This window comes from Protopterus annectens, chromosome 5.part1 (genome assembly GCF_019279795.1).
Source record: "Protopterus annectens isolate FY-2018-M chromosome 5.part1, PAN1.0, whole genome shotgun sequence".
Taxonomy (NCBI): Eukaryota; Metazoa; Chordata; order Ceratodontiformes; family Protopteridae; genus Protopterus; species Protopterus annectens.
This window is the reverse complement of record NC_056736.1, coordinates 267285346-267308259: the sequence shown is the minus strand read 5'-3', so window position 1 is coordinate 267308259 and position 22914 is coordinate 267285346. Positions and strand designations below refer to the sequence as shown.

The window sequence follows — 22914 nt, the reverse complement described above, 5'->3', positions numbered from 1 at the left end:
TGGGTAGATGGTTTTAAACTGGTATTTTAAGCTGCATTTTAATTACCTGTTGAACTGTTCAGTGCACCCTATAAACTTCTAATTCTGGAATTCCAGTGTTAGTTTAATATACTAGGTTACTAGCAGTGGGATCTGTTTTAAATGTTTTTAATTCATATATTCAGTCAACACAGATTCAGTGTGTATTGCATTTCTAGTACATATTCGATGTAGAAGGCTAAAGAGACTGCAGTACCACATTGTGCACAGGACGGTCATTGTCTTGCAGTGAGTACTGCATCCATATCTGAATGAAGAGAGGCAAACAAAGGTATCAGAATTCAAACTAGTACATTTAATGCATTTGCAGTGGAAAGTTTCTTTTGTTTTATAACACACAAATACTGGAGAAAATAGTATTGGAGTATGTAAAATGCCCCTGTGACTTTTTTAGAAGTTGTTAATGGTGTTTTCTGTTTGTCTTTATGGTGGTGCCTTGATTTTTTTCAAGCTATTTTCTTAGACACCTGCTCACAAACTTCCATGTCTCTAGCTCTCAAATGATAGCTTATATGTATATTAGATTCCACTTACAACGTTCTGGCCATGGTGGTAAGGTCCTACGACTTTCATGCTGTGAGAAAGGGGTACTGCTTATATTGCCCTACTCAACATTGGTATGTTGTCATGTTATTGCACCTTTCGTACTAGTGCTTGCATACATTTACTATTTGTGGACATCAGGTGCTCCATACCTCAGCAGTGTTAACAGCTCACTAAGAGTTCCTCCTAGTATTCATTTGAAGAGGTTACCAGACAGTACGGAGAGGAAGGAGAGCCTGCCTTAAGTTGCATCATTCCCTCCCTTGCTGGCCCTATGGCAGTAGGTTTGCTAATTGGACAAGCACTATGGCATCTTAGGTAGGACAGTCTCTGTTGTTTGTCACATTAATTTGTTGATGCCTAAAATATCACATTTAATGTGTGACTTGGACCTGCATAATCACAGATGTTGTCCCATAATCTCTGATGTAGTGCAAGAGATGAGAGGAAAGGTGAATTTCTTTTTTTAAACTTTCACTTTTCTGTGAGTGTGACCTTTTTGATAGATATGGATCAGGGGTGTACACCAAAGCCGAGCACCAAGGGTTGCAGGGAGCACAATCTCCTTGCAGAAACATTTGTTATTCATTGTGTTGTGATTTTTGTTTGCACTCTGTAGTGACAGGAGGCATAAATGCTGTTTTGAAGTCTCAGTTATGAGTCGCATCTCAGGTAGAGGGAGATGCAAAGTTTTATAGAAAACCCCATAGAAGCTGTCTGTGCTACTTAGCTATGACCATAAGATTTTTCTTCTACAGCTGGAAAAAAAAGTTGTAGTGTGAGTGAACATTTGCATTTTTTGGGTGGGATTCATGAGATGGATACGAATTACAGCCCCCAATCTGATGTTGTCAATCTGCATTCATTCATGACAGTTGGGTTTCGGTTCTGTCCTCAGAACTGACTCTGCCGTTGTAACAAGCTCGCACCAGTGAGCTAAGGCTACCCATAGTGCCTCTCTTCCCTTCCCTTCAGATCTCGTTTGCCGCATAGAATTTCAGCAAGCATCAGGCCATGCTCTCAAGCCAAGTGCTTTATTTTTTCAACATTTGTCAATATATTTCTTCGTTATAGCTCCTTTTTTTGGTTATTCTTGTATTTTATTACCAAATTAGTGACTATCTGCGTGTGAGTGCTGTATTTTCCTGTATTTTACCTGTTTGGTATTTCTTCATTACCATAGTTGGTATAGGCCCCACCCTTCCCTCGTACCTCTGGTAACTCTTAAATACCATTGTTGGTATTTTTCCCTTTTTCTTTTCTACTTCTTCTTTACCCCTTCTGGGTATCTCTTTTGCTTTCATCATTGTTACATTTGTGTGTGTGGGTGTTATGCATTAACAGCTGTTCATTTTATAATCTGTCTAACAATGGCTGACAAATCAAAATGTACAACTAGATTTAAGCAATGTGAGAAATGTGGGAGAAGCCCAACTCCGATGGGCATCTTTCATACGTTTATTTGGGGGTGCCACACTTACAAATTCAGCCTCCATGCGAGCTGTGTAAGGGTTTTAGTGCCCAGACCCTTGCAGAGCATTGCAACAAATTGATCCTGAAATGGTTGTTAAAAACCCCATTTTCAGAAGCTTTGTCTGAGGTGGAGGTGTCAAAGCCTCCTAAAAAAGAAGCGAAAAAGAAGAGCCACTCAGTCCCCGTGTCTCCTCAATCAATTCTCAGGATTTGAAATCGTCCAAAGGCCACGTTTCCTCGGAACCGAAGTCTAAACAATCCAGATTGGCACCGACAAAAGTCTTGACACCAGAGTCTACGACCCCTTCCATGGTGGGATATGTAAAACTGGTCACTTCCCCCAAACATAAGCTTTTGGTCAGTCGATCTTGGTGCCGAAGGTGGAACCCATAGCCAGGACTAAATATTCCCCATCTATTGACCCCTTTGTTTGTCAGCAGCTCAGACCTTTTATTGACCATCCAGAATCTTGAGCTTGATGTTGTTAGATTGGTGGATCAGCTCTTGGCGGCCAGAGGTATTCCACCCCCATCTAGGACCTCACTCCCACCCGAAGCTGAGTTTTTTTTTCTCCTGGGACTCCAACTTTTCTTTATCCTTCAGCCTCACCACAGGATTTGGAGCCCTCAATGCTGATGCCTCTCCCGGTGCCAGCTTCTTCGGTACCCATGGCAGATCTCACCTTGGTCCGTGAACCCACTCTGTGAACTTCAGCTCAGTTGGAGCCAACCCACCCACGGGACCATTACTTGGCTGTTGGCTGCAGAATCCCTAGTACGGCACTGATTTTTTTCCATGGCACCATCTACAGTTCTGTTTGCTTTGACAGTTCCATGTCCTATTGCGGCTTCCTCTCTGGAGGTGGGCTCGTTGGAGCAGGGTGTGACCCTGGTTCCGAGGTTGTCTTTTTTGGTTCCTGGCTCCCATCCCTCTTCAGGTGACTTTCAGATTATGGAGAGAGTGCTTGCTTCAGCAGGCTCACTGTTGGCACACACTCTTTTGTGCTGTCATATCTACATATCCTCTGGCTCACAGCTGTCAAAGTCTACTACATTGGGGTAGAGTTGATTCTCCAGTAGAATCTCTCACCAAGGATACAGATTACGATGTAGGGGAAGGGTCCCCCTCTGTTACCGCCTGAAGATGTCTCCTTCAGAGACATCCTAAAAATCTTAAAGCAGACTGGAAGCCCACCAACTCCTCCTGCGAGGAATCTGTTTTCTTGCAGGCTTTCCATGCCCAACCATCTACTTCGTGTGTGACCCCGCCTGCAGATGAGTTAGTCAAGCTCTTTGTGCAGTGTGCTTGGAAGGCACCTGAAACTATTGAGACTGTCCCCTGGAGACCTGACAAACCCCCCCCCTCCAAAGGATCAACACCACTGGTAAAGGGGTTTACAGGTAGATGCTATTGTGGTGGTGGTGGCCACAAAGAAGGATCTTGCAGAGGAGAGTCCTACTGTCCATCTTCCAAACTGAGAGTCTCCAAAGTTGAACAGGTTAGGGAAGCGGGTCTATGCTTCCAAGACCTTTGCCATATGGTCATTGAATTACTTGGCACATTTCACCCGTCTTCAAAGGAACCTGATCACTGAGCTCTCAGGAACCCTACCAGGAGCAGTGTCTGATGAGGTATGTGATAAGGTTGCCTGCCTGCTTGCGACCCTAAAATCCATCTCTAACTCGTCCATGTGGTTGACTGCACGTACAACCGAAGGGGTGGCCAGAGCAGTGGGTGCAGGCATTGTCATGAAATGTCGTGCCTGGATGTGCTTGGGTAACTTCACAGACCCCTTATAGTCTTCCTTTGTCAAATCTCCCGTTAATGCTTTGTCATTGTTTGGCACAAAAGTTAAAGGAATATTATTCAGGTGTGAAAAGGATGGAAAGACCCTTTCTGCTGTGGGCGTATGTTTTTCCACTTCTCAACGATCCTATTCCAAGGATCAAAGGAGTGGAAAGATGTGGTTCATGATGTCCCAAGGGCCTTTTTGGGACACGTGGCGAGTTTTCTCCCCAGGGCAGAGGGGGGGAACTCATCAGGAAGATGCCCCTCCCATGGCAGTGGGGGCCCGTGCAATCAGGGCTCCATATATTCTTTCTCTGGGCAACAATATCACCACTGCTGTGGAGCGGCCTGATAGCTTACCTCTGGAGGCAGTCGGGGGAAGATTCTCTGTGCGCCACTTAGCCTGGCACTCAATAACATCAGATTCCTGGGTGCAGACAATAATTACCAGAGGTTACAATATCTCCTTCAATCTTTATCCGAGGTCACAAAGGTTGAATCCCTGATGTTCCACCCATTCAGAGGGACTCGGCAGCTCAAGAAATTCAAAAACTGCTCGAAAAATGAGTCATCCAAACAGTCCCACCAGACCAAGTAGTATCTGGATTTTACTCAAGATTCTTTTTAGTGCCAAAAAAGACAGCGGACTGGAGGCTGATTCTAGACTTCAGTATCTTGAACAAGTTTGTCAGACAGACACAATTCCGGATGGTCACGGTTCAGTCTATACTTTCCTTTCTGGAGATAGACAATTGGATGTGCTCGATGGATCTTCAGGATGCGTATTACCACATAAAAATGGACAAGTATTCCAGGAGATACTTCCGCTTCCAGCTGGGAGCCAGTCATTACCAATTCTGCGCACTGCCCTTTGGTCTCACCACAGCCCCCAGGGTGTTCACCAAATGCATGGCAGTGGTAGCAGCTCTTCTGAGGCTGCAAGGATTCTGGGTGTTTCAATATTTAAGATGATTGGCTCCATACTACCCCCATCTGACATCTACTTCATGCCTTATAGTACACTCTTCAACTGGCAGAGTTCTTAGGCATTTCAATAAACAAAGAAAAGTCAAAACTGGCACCCACTCAAAGCATAGAATTCATCGGAGCGACATTCAATACAAGATACTGTGTGGTTGCTTTACCTATTCACAGACTACAAAGATTAAGGTTACAGCTCCAAGTGATACTGTCTCAAGACATTGTCCCAGCTCTCTTAATCTTACAACTACTAGGGTCAATGGCAGCGACAATCACCCTAGTTCCCTTGGTGAGGTTCTACATGAGGCTGCTTCAATGGCTCCTAGAGTCACAGTGGTCTCTGTTGACACACCTCATGTCTTATCCAATCTGCATAACAAATCGATGTAAGCAGGATCTAAGTTGGTGGATGAAGCCAGAAGAGGAGTTATGGAGTCACCTCTTTTCACTTCCTCGGCCCAAGGCCTTAGTGACCACAGGTGCATCCCTGATGAGGTGTTGACGCATTTTCAAGGAAAGATGGTCCAAGACACTTGGTACCCCTTAAAGGCCAATTTGCATATCAACGTCCTGGAACTGAGGGCCGTACTTCTAGCGGTGCAGGCATTTCAATTGACCCTCTTGTGCAGGCATTTCAATTGACCCTCCTGTCGGGGAAAGTTGCTGTCCAATCAGACAACATGGCAGTGGTCTGGTACATCAACAAACAGGGGAACCAGATCTTACCCTGTGTGTCGGGAAGCCCTAAGAGTGTGGCAATGGGCGATAGCATCCAACAGCTTTCTCATAGCAATGCACATTCCGGGGAATTCCAACATGATCATGGACAGACTGAGCAGATGCACTCTCCTGTCTCATGAGTGGTCTCTCAATCCCATAGTAGCGACAGAGATCTTTCATGGTTGGGGTCAGCCTTGCTGCAATCTATTTGCATCTCCTATGAACTTTCAATGCAGCAGCAACTTCACCCTAATCCTTCCTCAGGGGGAGTCCCCGAGAGATGCTCTTCTACACGATTGGCCCCCAGGACTGCTTTATATCTTTCCTCCCTTTCCCCTAATACCCCAGTTTTTGAAGAAAGCGCAACAGTTGAGAAGCAAAGTGATCCTCATTGCATCTCATTAGCCCTTTTCTCTGGTCTCACATAGTTCACTGTCCGTGGACTCTGGATCCAACTCTAGAACTGCGGTTTCATCCGCAGGGTGTGGTCCATCCCAACCTACAATGTCTCAAGCTGACCACTTAGTACTTCCACTTCCAGTAATTGCTAGACAGAGTAATCTATCTTCCCCAGTACAAAAGATGCTTCTGGCTTTCCATAAACCATCCACCAGGGCATTTATCTCGGCAAATGGAACAGATTTCTGATCTGGTCTCAGGTAGAAGGAATTGACTCCTTTTCAGCCACTATTAGTAAGGTGTTAGAATATTTTTCAAAGTTACTCCAATCAAGAGCATCAGCTTCTACTATCAGAGTCCATTTAGTGGCTATTTCAAATTTCCATATTGGCTTCAATGATTTCTCCTTGATATCTCAACGCCTTTGCAAAACCTTCCTAAAGGGAGTTATGCATTTGAAGCCACCTTTTAAGGAGCCCATTGAACCTTGGAATTTGACATTAGTCTTACAAACTTTGATCCATTAGCCCTTTGAATCAGCAGCCACCTGTGATATCAAATTTTTATTTTGGAAGACCTTATTCCTGGTAGACATCACTTCAGCCAGGAGAATATCAGAATTGCAGGCTTTGTGTGTAAAGCGTCCATACATCATTTTTCATAGAGAGAGTGTGTCCCTTAGGACTATAACCCCTCCTTTCTACCCAAGGTTGACTCAGACTCGGATAGTAACCAATCCATTGACCTGTCAGTTTTCTTCCCAAATTTTTTAAACAAAGGAGAATATTATTTGCATTTGTTGGACGTACACAGGCAATTACTTTTTACTTAGATAGAACAAAATCATTCTGGAAATCAGACCAACTGTTCCTTTTTCAGGTACTGTACTAGGCAAACCAGTTTCCAAAGTCACCTTGTCAAAATGGTTGAGAGATTGCATCACCTTTGTTTTAGCTAAAGTCAAGGCTTATTCTACCAGATCAGTTTCACTTGAGCCTCCATGCATGACATTTGCGCAGCAGCTACTTGGGCTACCCCCATACCTTTATCACTCATTACAAATTGGATATGGTCTCCAGGGTAAGAGTATCCTTTGGCTGTATGGTGCTCAGGAATATCCTTCCATAGGGCCTCCCGGGACATAAAGTAGCTAGGGACTCTGTCCTAACTGTCATGAATGAATGAAGATTGACAACATCCGATAAAGAAGTTATGTTCTTACAATAACGGTCCATCTGTGTTTTTGATCTTCATTCATTCTTGACATCCCACCCTCCTACCCCCTCCAAAGACTCCTGGAGGTTCGGAACTAGTCCTGGCTCAGTAGTAGGGCAGTTGCTCAGACAAAGCTTCTGCTTTTTATTTCTGTGGGCAAACGAGATCTGAAGGGAAGGGAAGAGAGGCAGTATGGGTAGCCTTAGCTTGAGAGTTTCTGGCTGGCACGAGCTTGTTACAACGGCCAAGTCAGTTCCGAGGATGGAACCGAAACCCAACTGTCAAGAATGAATGAAGATCGATAGCACAGATGGAATGTTGTGGTAAGAACATAACTTCTTTTTTGCTATGTAAAAAATGTGGGATAAAAAGCCTGTAATCTTACATGTAGAAATAGTTGGATGACAGGCTTTCTGTTTTAAGACTGTGTTTCATTTTTGTTTTATACCTCTTAAAAACAATATCTTTTTTACATAGACATAAAGTAAAGAGGAAATTTAAGTAATAATGTGTTACAATGTTGGTTTTTATTTTGGTATTGTTTTATACTGAAAGTATGTCTTAACAAGGTTCAAAGAAGCTAAGACGTTATAATTTCTTTCCATTTTCCATTTCAGTGGTTTTTAGTGGGTGATTCGGAATACAAGGTCAGTCTTGCCAGTTCCTTATTTTTTGGTGGTGTGCTTGTAGGGGTGATTTTCTTTGGTCAGCTGTCTGATCGGTTTGGGAGAAAAAAGGTCTACCTCATAGGTAAGGAGCTATTTTTGCTACACAAAATTTTAATTTTGTTTCTTTTTAACCATGCATGTTTCTGTTTAATGCGCGTAGTTTGAAGAGGCAAACCAATGGGCACTGAGTACTTACTGAGCTTCTAAGAGATGTGAAAAGTGTTGCAGTTGTGGATCTTCTGTTTCCATTGGCTTTATGTGATGCTTGTCATGCTGTGCCCATTCAAAACCTAAATGCTTTCCTGTACTCATTCCTGCATTTTCCAGGATCCTAGGGTTTGTGCCTTGTATGCATCTGCTTGGCATCTTTTCATAGGTTCATACGTACGTACTAGGCTATCTACCTGAGGGCATCTATAAGCCTAGCCAGAATGTGTTGGCTTTCACCACCCCCTTAGATTAGTTCCCTGTGCCTCTGTCCAGCAGAGCTATTGTTCCCTGTGCCTCTGTCCAGCAGAGCCACTGCAGTGATCCCCGGGGTAATTTTTTTGTTTCCCATCCACTCGTCAAAGTTTCTCTTGAAGAGTGTTCGTGAGGGGCTCTGTCTAATGTAGATTGGAATCCTGTTCCAAAGCATGGGGAGTCTCTGGGACAGGAATCTATCCCTCCAGCACATTCTATTTATCGTTGTGGTGAGGTTTAGATCCCTAGAGCATGTGGCTTGGGAATTTGTTTTCTTTAGGTGGAGCATGTCCATCAATTCTGGGTTGGACATGGCCTTGTATGTCAGGCAGAGATCACCTCTGAGTAAGCGGTATGCAACCGAGTACAGCTGGAGTTTCTTCAGTCGGGCTGCAAGGACATCTGTTTGAGGCCAGTAATCCTCTTGGTGAGGTACTTCTGTGATCTTTCCAGCTATTGAAGCTGTCTTGTAAGGTACATCCCAAATGTGGCGTTGTACTCTATGATGGGTCTGATGAGTAGAGGCACTTCTTTTGTTCTAGATGTGAACCCTTTTGTGATTAATTGGGCCACATAGAAGGATTTTCTAACCACCTTGGCAATATGATTATCAAAGGAGAGATTACCATCTACTTGGGTCCCCAGATCCCTTATTTCCTTTCTTCTTTCCTTTTTATTTGGTACCCACATGAGATTTCTTACAGCTGCTTAGTAAGAGTAATCTTTCAGCACATAAACAATCTTCCCTATGGTATACTGAGGTGTAATGTTACAGTCATAAGAACCTGATGAAGTCTAACTTGGTATATTTCCTATGATGACTTGACAAATGGGCATTTTATAAATGATTGTGTACAACATCTCTTTGTTTGCTAGTGTCTTTCTGGCTGGGTTTTATACTAGTCTGATCTTCAACTTTCTTGAATGTTCATTTGAATCTTTTTTTTTTTTTTTGTTTTTTTGCAGGAGATTGTTGTGCCTTGAAGTGCATTAAGGTTTTAACAAACATTTTCACACATATATTACATTTGCTATTTTCTCATCACTGTTGTTGGACTCTCTTAGCAGCACACAGGTTTAACAAACAGCTGTGGTTTTGGTTTTCAGTCCGGGAATTGTTTCAAGGAATTCTTTTGTTTAATTACTTTGCTGACTTGCTGATGTTTAATAGGTACAGATCTGCATCTGCAGTGCATGTTTGTGGATCTTTGCATGATCAAACACTAGTGCCTGGTTCCATAAAGAGAAGAACTGCAAAGGATTTATAGATCTCTGTTAAAATGTATGTATATGGTTCAAAGAAAGAGGTGAGATCTGTCAGCAGAACAAGATGGCAAGATAGAAGGCACGTAGGAAAAATAAAAAATTCATCCGGTTGCATAAATATATTGTGTTTTTGTCCAGCGGTCTCCAACCTTTTTTGCACCAAGGACTGGTTTCATGTAAGACAATTTTCCACAGACTGCCATCTCACACGCATGATAAAGTGCATAATATTTATTTATGTATTTATTTGACATTTGTTTACCAGGGATGCCTGACTGGAATAGAAGTCCATTTTCAGCTGAGATACAGAGATAAAAGCTCCAAAGTACAGTAAAAAGACAGTTGACAATAATGACCAAAAAAAAAAAAAAAGTGTACATTCTGCTTGTATAACATTGCTATGCTATGGTTGAGAGGTACGTAAACCTAATGGCAACCTTATTGACTTTCTAAGTTTGCAGAATGTCCAAATTTTTGTCTCATATTTTTGGTCTGTTTCTCATAAAATTGTTGTTTTCTGTTAAATCACTTGAAAGATCATTGAGGTTTGAAGTCAGAAAATAATGGCAGAAAGTTGAGTTTCAGACTTCATACCCTTCAGAAAATACATGCTAATGCAAAACTTGTATTTCTATGTACTTTCTAAGTTTGTAAGAGCAGTACTTAAGTGTCCCTGTTTTTGGGTCTTTGACCCCACCATTATTTTTGGCTTTGTCCAGATTTCTTGCTCTATGAGGTTGAGAGGTATGTGTCCAGACTTATGGTGCGAGAGGTTGAGTGGTATGGTCGAGAGGTACATAAACCTAATGGCAACTGACTTTTTATGTTTATAAAAGCAGTATTTAAAATCTGTCCCTATTATTTGTGGCTCTGTCCAGATTTATTGTGCAAGAGGTTGAGAGGTATGGCTGAGAGGTACGCAAACCTCATTGCTGCTGCTGCCAGGGATCACTCTCAAACACACACAGACGCACACACCCAAACGCATACACGCACACACACAGTCTCTTCTGCTTTCATGCATGCATTCAGTCAGACACGTGGACAGACCCATAAACGTACTCGTACACATACATACACACATTCACTTTTTCATTTCACTCCGTGCTTGGTGGCCTGGTACCAAATGATCAACGACCCAGTGGTAGGGGACCGCTGTGACTTTGTCCATTTCATACTTTTATCATTATTCTCATTTGTTGTTCCCTTTTTTTTACTGATTCTAAAGTAAATGTAAGTTGTTGTCTTTTGGCTTTTCCTGGTTAGGGGTCGCCACAGTAGATTTTTACATGCCGAGTTGCCGGCCCTGACGCACAACCTTCAATGAAGGTACGCCCATTCACGCATGTCTCCACACAGAAGACGCTCTAGCTAAGAATCGAACAGGACGTCTTACTGCCTTTATTGACAAAAAGTTGAGCTTGATCTTGCACTAATTTGCGATGTGTTGGGTTAATTCCTTGAGATTGTAATCCTGTAAAGTCAGGAAGGCTGCAGCAGACTCGGGCTTTACGGTTTTGTCTTTTTTTATCTTATTTGCCATTGTCAGCAATTTTCGCATATGGGTCTGGTATAATGCTGTTGTTTCCTTGAACATCTTGGCTTCTGTTGTGTTTTGTCCTCATCTTCCATGACTGATGGTAGCTTCATAATATGCTGCACACACGGGATATGCATGTAGAACACTTTCGCAGTGCAGCACAGTAAGTACAGGCTCTGTCTTTTTTTTCATTTTTTAACTAAAACGTTTTGTATAGCTGAGTACTGGGATCATCTGGGAAACTGTAGTAGGTATTCTTGTGAGAGAAGGTTAATTGCTGCTGTTTTCTAAGTGTCCTACTGCCAATAGCTTGTTGGTTCTCCTGACTATTTTGTTTTTTTTAATTGCTGTTTGTAGTGGGACCTAGAATGCTATTTATGTCCTTTGTGGCTGGACTACTCTGTAGCTACACCTCAGTACACTGATTTATAGATATTTTATTGATGACATTACAAGAGCACTCATTACCCTTCCCTAGACAAGCATGATGTGACATTTAATTCTACAGTTTGTTTACCAGGCAAGTGAACTGGTCTTTTGTCCCTTTTCAGTCTCAAACTGGTCTTTTGTCCCTTTTCATTCTCAAACCAGGTTCATAACACTACAGAAGTGAATGTATGCAAGACTAAATACTTTACAACAAAGTAAAAAAATGCAAATATTAAGCTGAAGGAACAGTAGGGTTAGTAAAGGTACAAATCTGCATTGTTAGTATTTATGTACTCCCCTCTTACGGAATGTATCCTGTGAAGAATACCGTATGTGGAGCCATTCTTCAAAAGCTTAGTCACCACCTTGTGCACTGTATGTCTGACCTGTTAGCCATGCACAAGACTGTTATTTATTTAAGCAGTAGCTGAAAACATGGTGTGGTATATTGAAGATTTACCCACGGTTGGCATGGTGTAATCACGAGGGCGAAGCCCGAGTGATTAAATAAAGCCAGCCGTGGGTAAATTTCAATATACCACAACCACGAAGTCGGTTATTGCTATTATACAATGACATTATTTAAGAAAAAAATACTTACTTTTCTTAAATAATATCTTTGTATAACAGTGCATTACTGTTCTTCCGCCGGTGGTGGTATACTGCTTCCTTGTGTTGATGTACTGCGCATGCATATGGGACTTGCATTCCTACGCATACCCAGTACGTCAGTGCTTTGAAACGGAAGCAACAGAGAAAAGAAAGTCTCCATTGCTCCTTTTTTTCTTTTTTTTTTTTATTTATTAAAAAAAATGTTTTTGACACTTTATACCATCGGAAAAAAGTACAAGCAGCTGGAACTTTTTCCGTTGGTATATTGTGGGATTTAAAAAGGACACACTGGCCAATCAGTGTGCATGTTTTGGAATATTAATGGGAAAAGCCGAAAAGACAAACAGTGGGGGGGGTCATTGTATAATTATTATTTTTATTTACTGTTTTGTAACTTTTTAGATGGGCTGGTCTGAAGACCCTTTTCAGCCCTGACCTGAGAGTACAGTACAAAGTGATATGAATAGTCATAGACATACAGCATTGGGTTTATTGTAAAACAGATGTTTGGTATAAATTCAAAAGTACAGAATATACATAGGATATTACAGTTAGAAGCAAACAATTTGGAAACTGTTAAAAGCAAAGTGTTTACAACACGTACAGAATTTTTATATTTCAAGAAATGGCTTGCTGGAAGTAAGGTTATGCTGGGTGATGGCAGAATGGTGAGGTTGTGCTAGTACTTTAGGGTGATAACATGGGCAAAATCCTCAGGACTTTCTTGCTGTTAATCTGGAATGAAGACTTTGTCAACATAAGGTTCACTTACTGTATGGTAAACTCCAGGAACAAATGTTTGCTGTCAGATAAGAACCCCATTGGGGACCCTGCCTCTTTGCTATTAAGTTTTTGTGGTAAACTATATCTTTCTTGTGAGAAAAATGGGTAAATGCAATTGCAGTTGTCAAATACTATTCTGTTTAGGTCATGAACGCAGTTAGAAACTGTTCTATTTTTCACCCTTTTGTACCTAAAACCATAAGAACTCACCTTTTGAAAATAAGAAAAGTCGGGCTTTAGTTTGCACCAAGTTGGCTACTGAGTCATCTGCCTCAGATGTCTCCCTTCCACTTGAAAAGAAAATTAAAAAAAGGCCAAGTTTTCAGACAAGCCTACTTCTTTTAGTCAATCAGAGTTGGACATCTCTGTTGCATCACTTGATTATCCCTTGGAACGTAATTGTGCCTGATGTGGGAATCCTCTGGAGGCTGACATGTTGCAGGGCTTGATCACATCCAGATTGACCAGACAGCTGATTTGGCTGTGAAGAGAGAACTAAGGCTGATTTTTGCCAGGAGAAATAGGCAGAATCCCCCAACTGTTAGTCTGAGAAGATCTCTCCGATAGCCGTATTGGAGGTATGGTCTGCTACATCTCTTCCACATCCTCTTTTCTTTGGAAATTCCTAAGAAGAAGAGAGAGAAAAAATGTATTTCTCCTTGTGTTACTCTGTCTCCTTAAAATAACCAAAGTAAGATTGGTTTAACTTCTACCAGGGCTTATTTAAAGCTCTGACCTTTCAGTTTTTCCAGTTTCCCTCCGCTGCCTCTATTCCTACACCTCATAAGAGAAGCCCTAGAGGATATCTTTATGCCAGCTTCTTTGACTCCACACTCCCATTCTCCACCTGACAGATTTTATAAAACACTGGAAACTCACATGATCCTGTATAAAAAAAACGCTTCATCTGTCCTATTTCATTAGAATCAGACACAGTGTTTAAACTGCCAGCTCTTTCTGCCACCTTTTACCAGTTCTCTCCGTAATAACAATGAATGTGTTCCTTAGAGCTAGTAGCTGTCAAACACACGTGACTAGGTACTTGCTTCCCATTTTGGATAGCATGTCCGACTCCAAAGTGGTTTCTGATATACTAGATGTTTTCCTTACATGATTAGCTGTACCTTTTAGCTGGGAAGGCAGTCTGTTAAATATGAATATGATGCAGCTGATGCTTCTTTTATACCTGCTTCCACTGGTTCAGCTCTTACAAAATATGCTTGGCTGAGGCACCAGTCTGTCCCAAATGTGGAAGCCAAACTACTTTATGCTCCACTAGGTAAGGGCAACATTTTTGGACGTTTCTCTGCAGATATTTCAAGAAATTATTGGAAAGGGGTAAGATTATACAAGGGATTAAGCTGTTGTTTCTTTCCCTGTTCCCAGTTTCTGAGAAGAAATGCTACCAATTCTGGATTTTTTTCATAAGCCCCTAAAAGTTTTACAACAAAAAGGCAAAAGGTTTCCTAAAAGGAAATGGCAAGACAAACCAAAAGCTGACTTTAAAGGACCCAAAAGTCCTTATCTGATATAAATACTAACTTCTGACTATCTGACAACCATCCCTTTCCCCCTCCATTAATCCACCCTTCCAGTATTGTAAGAAAACTTTATTTTCTTCTTTCCTATTTCCTTTTGGAAGCTCATAATGTTAGACTCTTAGATTTTGGATATAATAGAAAATAGATATAAAATTCAGTGTGACTCTGTTCCCATTCCCTAATGGAGCTCTCATGTCCTATCTGAACAACATCACTTCATCTACCAATCATTTCAGATTTATTTTTTAGGGAATCAGAGACATATTCCATTCAAACAGATAGGGGAAGGATTCTTCTCCATCTTTTCACAGTTCCAAGGAAAGAGGGAACTTTGACACTAATTTTGGCTCTATCCAAACTAAACACCTTCCCAAAAGTTCCAAAATTCTTTCCTTCACCTCCTTTTCCCTCAAGCATTTTAGTTGCTGTAAATCTAAAAGATGTATATCTTCATATCCCTAAACTCGCAAAACAAAGGCAAGTTTTAAGATTTTGTGCATTGGGATAGCTCTTTCAATTTACTTTGCCAGTTAAATGCCCCAAGAATTTTCACAGATGTTTATTCTCTGTCATAGCTTATTTGATGGCTCTAAAACATCCATGTTTATCCCTTCATGGACAGCTGTTTGATTTGGGCTATGTTGAAACAAGAAATATTAAAGTACTTACACTTTGCACCCAACTTATTCTGCTTAGGTTTTACTCTGAAATTAAAGAACCCAACCCATTATTATTTGATGTTTCTCTGTCTTCTGGATACCTCCATAATGATGGCATTTCAAACTCTAGACAAGACTCAGTATTTGAGCCCTTATTTCCCATCTCTGATGGAGCTTCAAATTATGAGAGGTCTCAAGCCCTAGGATTCATGGCATCAACAGTTCTAATGAATACACATGTCAGATTTTACATGAGGAAAATTTGGTGGTACCCCAAATCAGTTTGGTCCCAATACCGGCATACTCTGTCCTTAACAGTCCCTTTTCATTTTGTTAAAAAAGATTTTTTGGGGAGGCTCAAGAAAGTAACAACCAATCCTGAGATTTCTGTTCTCCTCCCAACTTCTCAGTAGGCACTTGCAACAGATGTGTCAGGTTTTGCATGGGGGGATTGTTTGAAAGGTGTCAAAGTCCAGGGAGTCTGAATCAAAAAAGTTGCATATCAAGGAGAAGTTGCTGGCTCTAATTTATGCCCTTCAAACTCTGGATTTTATCTGAAATTCAGGACCGCTTCAAGAAGTGGCAAGACAATAACACTATCATGTGGCACATCAGCAAACTGGGAGAAGAGAGTTCTCTCCCCTCTTCACATTTGCTGTGGTAGCTTGGCAGCTGGCAATTCAATACCTTTTCTTCCTTCCAGCTTGTTGCACTTCGTCAGAACAGTACAAAATGACATTGTATTTGAGAAGATCCAAGGGAAAATTTCAAAAATGTGTGTTGAGCCCAAAGGTTTTCCTTCAGATTGTCCATTAGTGAGAACTCATCAGATAAACATTTTTGTCTCCTCCTAAACAAACAACTCAAGCTTTTTTTGCACCAGATTCCTTTATAAGGAAGTCAGGAAAATGTATTCCTTTTCTTTTCAGTGGAAAGGGAAATTCATTTGTGCTTGCTCTCCCTTCCTTCTCATTGTATAGATCCTTCTGAAGATTCAGAAAAACAAAATAAAGATAATGTTGATCACTTGCTTTTGGCCCAGACAACACTGGTTCTCCTTTCTTTTCCATCTAGCCAAGGAAAATCACTGCAGGCTACTTACTGCACAGGAAAGACTTACACAGGAAAAGCACTCTCTCATTCATCCACACATCAAGACCTTGAATTAAACCCTTTGGTGAAAGGAGTTTTGATTTTTTTTTCAGGCTCCTTTACTCTGAGGATGTGTCCCAGGTACTAAAGCAGAGAAGCAAACCTGCTGTTGTAAAGTTGTATGTTTCATAATGGGAAATATGTTGTACATGGTGCCTAGAGATCAGGGTCTATCTGGTTTGGAGATCTGTATGATTCTCAAATATTTGTGTGAGCTACTCCACTCTGGTCTAGCATGCATTTCTGTGCATTTGTCAGCCATTTCATCTTGTCTGCTTTTTGACCCCCCCCCTCTTTTTAGTACTATGAGATAATTTTCTTAAAGACGTCCCCCACATCAGGTCTTCTAGATAACAAATCCCTCCTCCTCCTTGGTACCCAAATTATGTTGTGGAAAAAAATAACATTATCTTCTTTTCAACCTGATTTTTCTGTTTCTTTGAAATTTTTAATTTAGAAAACAGTGTTAGTCAGCCAAAAGAGTATGAGTTGCAGGTTTGCATGTGTTCTGCTTCCTCCTTTTAGTCTTCCACATGGTTAGTCTCAGAGCTGTCACTTCTTTTATGCCTAAAGTGGTGGCAGAATAGTCTGTAAATCAATCCATCCAACTTCCTGCCTTCTTTCCCAGTCTTCAACAATAAAAGAAAAGGCATTTTTTGTGTTGGCTAGATGTCCACAGACAGTTGATGTTCTGCCTAGAAAAGACAAGAACCACTACAAATTCTGACAAACTTCTCATCTCCTGTGATGAGAATAAGTAAGGTCTACCTGTCACTAAACAATGACTTTCCCTTTCAATTTAATTTTGTAACTCTTTACATGGCAAACCTCTCAAGTATCCTAGCTAGTTTCTCAAACAAAAGTGTCTGCCTCTAAGTGATTAGTTTTGATATCGTGAGTGGAAGTTTCATTTTCAGGGGAGAGAGGGGTGGCAGTAACTTAGCAGAAGAACTTTAAATACAACATTGCTTAGAAGCAGACTACCCCTGTTGTCTACAGAGAGCCAGTGGAACTTCTGAAGTAATTCACAATGATATGTCTTCTGGTCTGCTAGGAGAACAAATCTACATGACTGTGGTCCATGTGGGAGTGAATGATATGGGGTGCAAAATCCTGTGGGACTTGCAGACAGAAATCTCTAGGCACGTGATAGAGGCATGTAAGACTCTGGTCATGAGTAGAATCTTTCCTTCAGAAAGAATGGTGCCTAGGCATAACAGAAAATAATTGGTTGTAGCAGTTGGCTTAATACCTGATATCATTCCTGGGGTGAGACAATAGGTAGTTGTAATTGTTTTGCAAGGAATGGTGTACATCTCTTGTTCAAGGGTTTTTGCAAGCCCTTTCTCCAGCCATGTAACCTTTTTAGGCAGAGTCCATTTAATGGAAATTCCAGTTTAGCAAATTCTTCAAATCCAAAATTTGTCCATATTAAGTTGAGTTTTCGTAATGCCACGAGTCTTGGTTGCAAACAAATTGCCTAAATTTGAGGTGCTTCTGCAATAATGTTACAGAGACTTAGTTTAATTGTAAACTAAGCACTCCCTCAGTATCTGTGTTTTGCACTTGCAATGTTTTCAGGCCTAATGGAAACAGTAGGCATGTTTCCTTACTTGTCAAGGACCCCATCTCATCTAGACTGATACCCTTAACCCACAAACCAAGCTCCTAGAACTTCCGTTTACTATGGACAAGAGACCTTACCAGCATATATCATACTACAGAATCTTCTCCATATCTCTATATCATTTTATTTTCATGGAAGTTTTAGATTCTTTGTAAGCAATAACATCATAATGCTATGTGACTTCAACTACTCAGCAATAAACTAGAGCACCTATTCCTTCCTCTAATGTAGGGTATACCTAGAGATTTCTAGATTTGACAGATAGGAGTTCCCCGGACTAAAGTGTTATTAAAACTATTGCAATATATTCTGGATTTGGTCCTCACTAATATTGCATTTACCTGTTCCACTCCCATAATTTCTCCTTCTCAAGTTAAGTTGGACCATAAACTTGTGATATTTGCTTTCAAAACCACAAACCCTCTGTAACCAACATCTTTGTATTTATGGATTTCACAAAGGTGAAGCGTATGCATTTATATGATGAACTCTCTAAATTTGCCCATGACATCACTACTGTTGACACTGACACAGCAGCCAACTTCACTAAGGAGTTTTATACCCTCTTAAACAAATGCATACATCTGGCAAACCACACTAGAACCAAATGCAATGAAAATTAAAAGAAGAGAAAAAAACACCTTAAATTGTACATTGTCAGAACTCCTCAGAGTATAGTATAAAAATATTACTAAGAAAATAAAAAAGCACTGTAAAGCAACACATGAACCGAGATTAGTTTCTGAAGCAAAGGATAATTACAAATCCTTATTTAGCTATGCTAAAAAACTAAGGAATAACACTCAACATTAATCTGAACTTCTCCTTAATGGGACCCCTCCCACTTCAATCCAAATCACATCACATATATACTCACAGGCAAACTCTCTGCAGACTTTATCCATGAAACACCAGATGTAATGGGATCCTATCTCGCCTACATTCATGACAGATGGGTTCGGAGCCGATCCATCGGCTCCGACTTGGCAACTAATACACTAGCACGAAGTCTCTCATTGGCTGGGCTACTCCCTATCCCAGGATGCACTACACCTGCTTCCCCAGATCTCGTTTGCCGCTTTACAAGCTGGACGTGGTCTCGACTTGGCTGGAGCTAAGTGGTTCTTTTTACCTTTATTGGTCTTTGACCTTGGGGTTTTTGTCATAGATTAACCAAACAGCTGTTTTAACAGCTATTTCTTATATTATTTGTTATTCTTTGAGTGCTTGAGTGTCTTCTGGTACTTTATTTTTCAGTCGGGCAAGGCCCGTTTAAGTTAGAGGGCCTTTGCCCTACCCTTGTGTGCTATTTACCTTAATTACTTTTTTGTGGTTAATTGTTTTTCGGGCCAAGCCCGTTTAAATTAGAGGGCTTTGGGCCGTTGGACTTGTGTTGTCTGTTTGTTTCTGAGGTAAACTTTTTTCCTAAGTACTCGCGCCAGTGTGTCTCGCGCTTTTCAGTTGGCGCAATTCTGTTATAGTGCTTACTTATTGTGGTAAAGTCAGATTTTTTGAAGGGCCTGTACTATGTCTAAGGAACAAATGTCAGGTTTTAAAAAATGCACTCGGTGCAGTTATAAAATGTCCATCACAGACAGCCATTCAATCTGTGTCTATTGTTTGGGGCCGAAACATCTGCAAGAGACTTGTAGCGTATGTCATGCTTTCTCTGCTAGGGTTCTTCAAGAACGCAAGAATAAGTTGATATTGAAAGGGCTTATTAAACCTTCTTTTGAGGAAGCCTTAAATCCTCCTGTTGCTTCCAAAAAGAAAAGATCGTCGGCACCGACAAGTCCGTCGGAGCCGACTTCTAAAAAGACAAAATTGACCTCTTCTTCCTCGGCTCCACTGACTTCGGGGCCGAGAGTCGAAGGGTCTGCCTCGATACCTCCTACTTCGGCTCCATTGCCTTCGGAGCCGCAAGTTGGAGTATCGAGAGGTGAATCACCTCCATCAGTTCCAATGGCTTCGGAGCCGGTGGAAGTGTGCAGCTCAGACTCTTCCCTCTCGGCTCCGAAGAAGGCTCCTTCGGTGCCGATGGTGGTCCATGCGGTGGTGGAGTCGGCGCCGATAGTATTGGAGCCGATTCAGAGCCGGTCCCCTTCTCTCTCGGAGCCGAGAGGAAAGTCTTCTCGAGTGTCTACCTCCTCTAAATCCTCGAGACTGTCAGATTCGGACCTGGATAGGGTTTTACAGAGGCTATTCCAATCTCCAGTGTTTACTAAAATGGTCTCGGCTCCGGCACAGTTTGCTTCGGAGCAGATCCCCCCTCCAACACATTTGATTTCTCCTCCAACCTCTTCGGAGCCGTTGGAGCCGGTGGTGGTGGAGCAATGTGGAGCCATACGGTCGGAGCAGAGACCCCTTACTAGCCTCTCGACTCCGACTGTGCTTCCTACCCTGTCCTCCGGTTCAGGGTTTGGTACTGCAACCTCTTCAGCTGGGCCCGAGGGGAATACTTTGGGATTGGGTGCTTCGGTGCCTAGTCTTCCTCTCGGTGCATCGGCTGCTGGAATTCCCAGTGCCATCGTGGCCTCTAGACCAGTGACCTCCTTGGATTCTGGAGGTCCGGCCTTTGAGGCCATGAGGAGCGCGCTGGCCATGCCTTTGCCGGTTCAACTAGATTCTACCTCACCGTCCCTAGATTTGGAGACTGGTGCCTCTGTTGTGTTGCAGCCCCCCGGCAGCGGGGCCCCAGGGCCTGAGCATACCCCCATCGGGGTTCCCTTTCGGTGGTCCGTCGAAACTGCTTCGGACGAACCCCACGGAAGAAATTGTGTAAGAGGAAGCACGTAGACTCCCAAGATGAGTCTATTACATCGGATACTGACCTCGATGACGAGAAGGGTCCCCAAATCATCTTCGGATGATATCTCCTTCTCAGATATCTTGGAGATTCTGAGACAGAGAGGTGACTGGCAAGCCAAAACCCCTTCAGCTGAGGAGTCAGTCTTCCTCAAGGCCTTTGGGGCCCAGCCTTCCGCCTCCTGGGTGTCTCCGCCCTTCGATGAACTCCTTGATTTGGTTTCTCGAAGGGTGTGGGAACACCTTGATTCTGTGGAACCGGTGCCTGCGAGGCCCAATAAATTTTTGTCAGCCCCCCCCCCCAGAAGGAGTTTCTCACAAAGGGTGTGCCTGTAGATGCTTTGGTGGTGGCTTCTGCCACACAGCAGGACGTGGCAGAGGCTTCGACGTCTATTCATCCTCCTAATAAGGATTCTAGGAGTATGGATAGGTACGGGAAGCGTACCCTGTCCTCAGAGGCCTTTACCGTACGGTCGCTGAACTACTTATGTCATTTTACGAGGCTCCAAAGGGATCTTCTCAAAGAGCTAAATGACTCTCTTGTCGGTAATCTACCTGAGGCGCTGGCCCCAACTGTTGGTGCACAGATGACTACCCTCTTTTCTATTGTTAACTCGTCCATGAGGCTCATCTCATATGCGGCCGAAGGGGCGAGTAGAGCAGCGGGAACAGGCGTTGCCCTCAGGAGACAAGCCTGGTTACGCTTGTGTTCGTTCACGGAGGCTTTCAAGTCTTCCTTCACGACGCCTTTGATGGGTCCTCTTTGTTTGGACCCAAGGTGAAGGACACACTAACTAGGTGCGAGCAGGAGGGCAAGACTTTGACTGCCGTTGGGGCCCGATTTTCCGCTCCTTCTAGGCCTTACCCCAAGGCTGGGAGAGGAGGGAAAATGTGGTTTAAAAAATCTCAGAAGTCTTTCCCTACTCCACCCAGTGATTCCCCCTCCAGAGGCAGGGGGGAGGGGATTTTGGAAGATGCCGCCCCAGAGGTGGCAGAGGCCCCCGTAATTCTGGAGACCGCGATTCCTTTCGTGGTTCTTCATACAACCAGCGTTCCTGAGTTGTTGCCCGACTGTGCATCTCCGGAGCCAGTCAGGGGTCGCTTATGCACACCCACAAGCTTGGGAATCCATAACAAGCGATCAGTGGGTGCTTCGCATTATTACCGGAGGTTATATCATCCCCTTCAACAAACCCCCCCTTTCTTTAAGGGAAATCCCGGACGTACCACCCAGTCAGCGGGATCAAGCAGCATTAGAGGTTTCAAAGCTGCTGGAAAAAAGAGCCATCCAGCCTGTCCCCATCGACCAGATCGGATCAGGAACTTACTCAAAATTATTTTTGGTACCAAAAAGACAGGGGACTTCAGGCCCATTTTGGACCTCAGTTCATTGAATCGTTTCGTAAAGAAGTCCAAATTCCGAATGGTCACTCTTCAATCGATTCTTCCTTTGCTGGAAAAAGATGCATGGATGTGCTCAATAGATCTCCAGGACGCTTACTATCACATTCCCATAGCTCAAGAGTCCAGAAGACATTTACGCTTCGCCGGAGTCAGTCATTTTCAATTCCGAGCACTGCCCTTTGGTCTCACCACAGCCCCAGGGTGTTCACCAAGTGTCTGGCAGTGGTAACTGCTCACCTGAGAAGTCTGGGATTCCAGGTGTTTCCTTACCTAGACGACTGGCTCCTTACTGCCACCTCCGAGCATCTACTACTCCAAGCGCTCAGAGCCACGTTCACCTTGGGCCATTTCTTGGGGATCACGTTCAATTTGCAAAAATCTGTACTACAGCCATCTCAGCGTATTACTTTCATAGGCGCAGACTTAGACACAAAAGAATGCGCCTTTTACCGGCAGCAAGAATTCAGGTGTTACAAGATCAAGTCAAATCCTGTCTTCCCCTACAAAGAGCCCCGGCCCATCGGATCCTACAACTGTTGGGCTCGATGGCGTTGACCATACTTTTGGTTCCCTTGGCCAGGCTTCATATGCGAATTTTACAATGGCTACTGTCGGTTCAATGGTCTTATCAGGAACTTCCCTTGAACCACTTAATCATAATCACGGAAAGTTGCCGTCGAGATCTACATTGGTGGCTTCTCCAATCAAATCTCGACCAGGGGCGACCCTTTATACCACAACGTCCCGTTGCCACTGTGACTACGGACGCCTCCCAGGTAGGGTGGGGGGGTCATTACCTGGACAGGTC

At 42.7% G+C, this 22914-nt stretch overlaps 1 protein-coding gene across 1 annotated transcript in view; it reads left to right on the top strand.

The window, feature by feature from the left end:
* SLC22A15 (solute carrier family 22 member 15) overlaps positions 1–22914 on the top strand; it is a 1628958-nt gene that overhangs the window by 578611 nt on the left and 1027433 nt on the right. The window contains exon 3 of the mRNA XM_044072941.1: positions 7776–7908. Coding sequence (XP_043928876.1) covers positions 7776–7908 — 133 coding nt within the window. The remainder of the gene's footprint in view (positions 1–7775; positions 7909–22914) is intronic.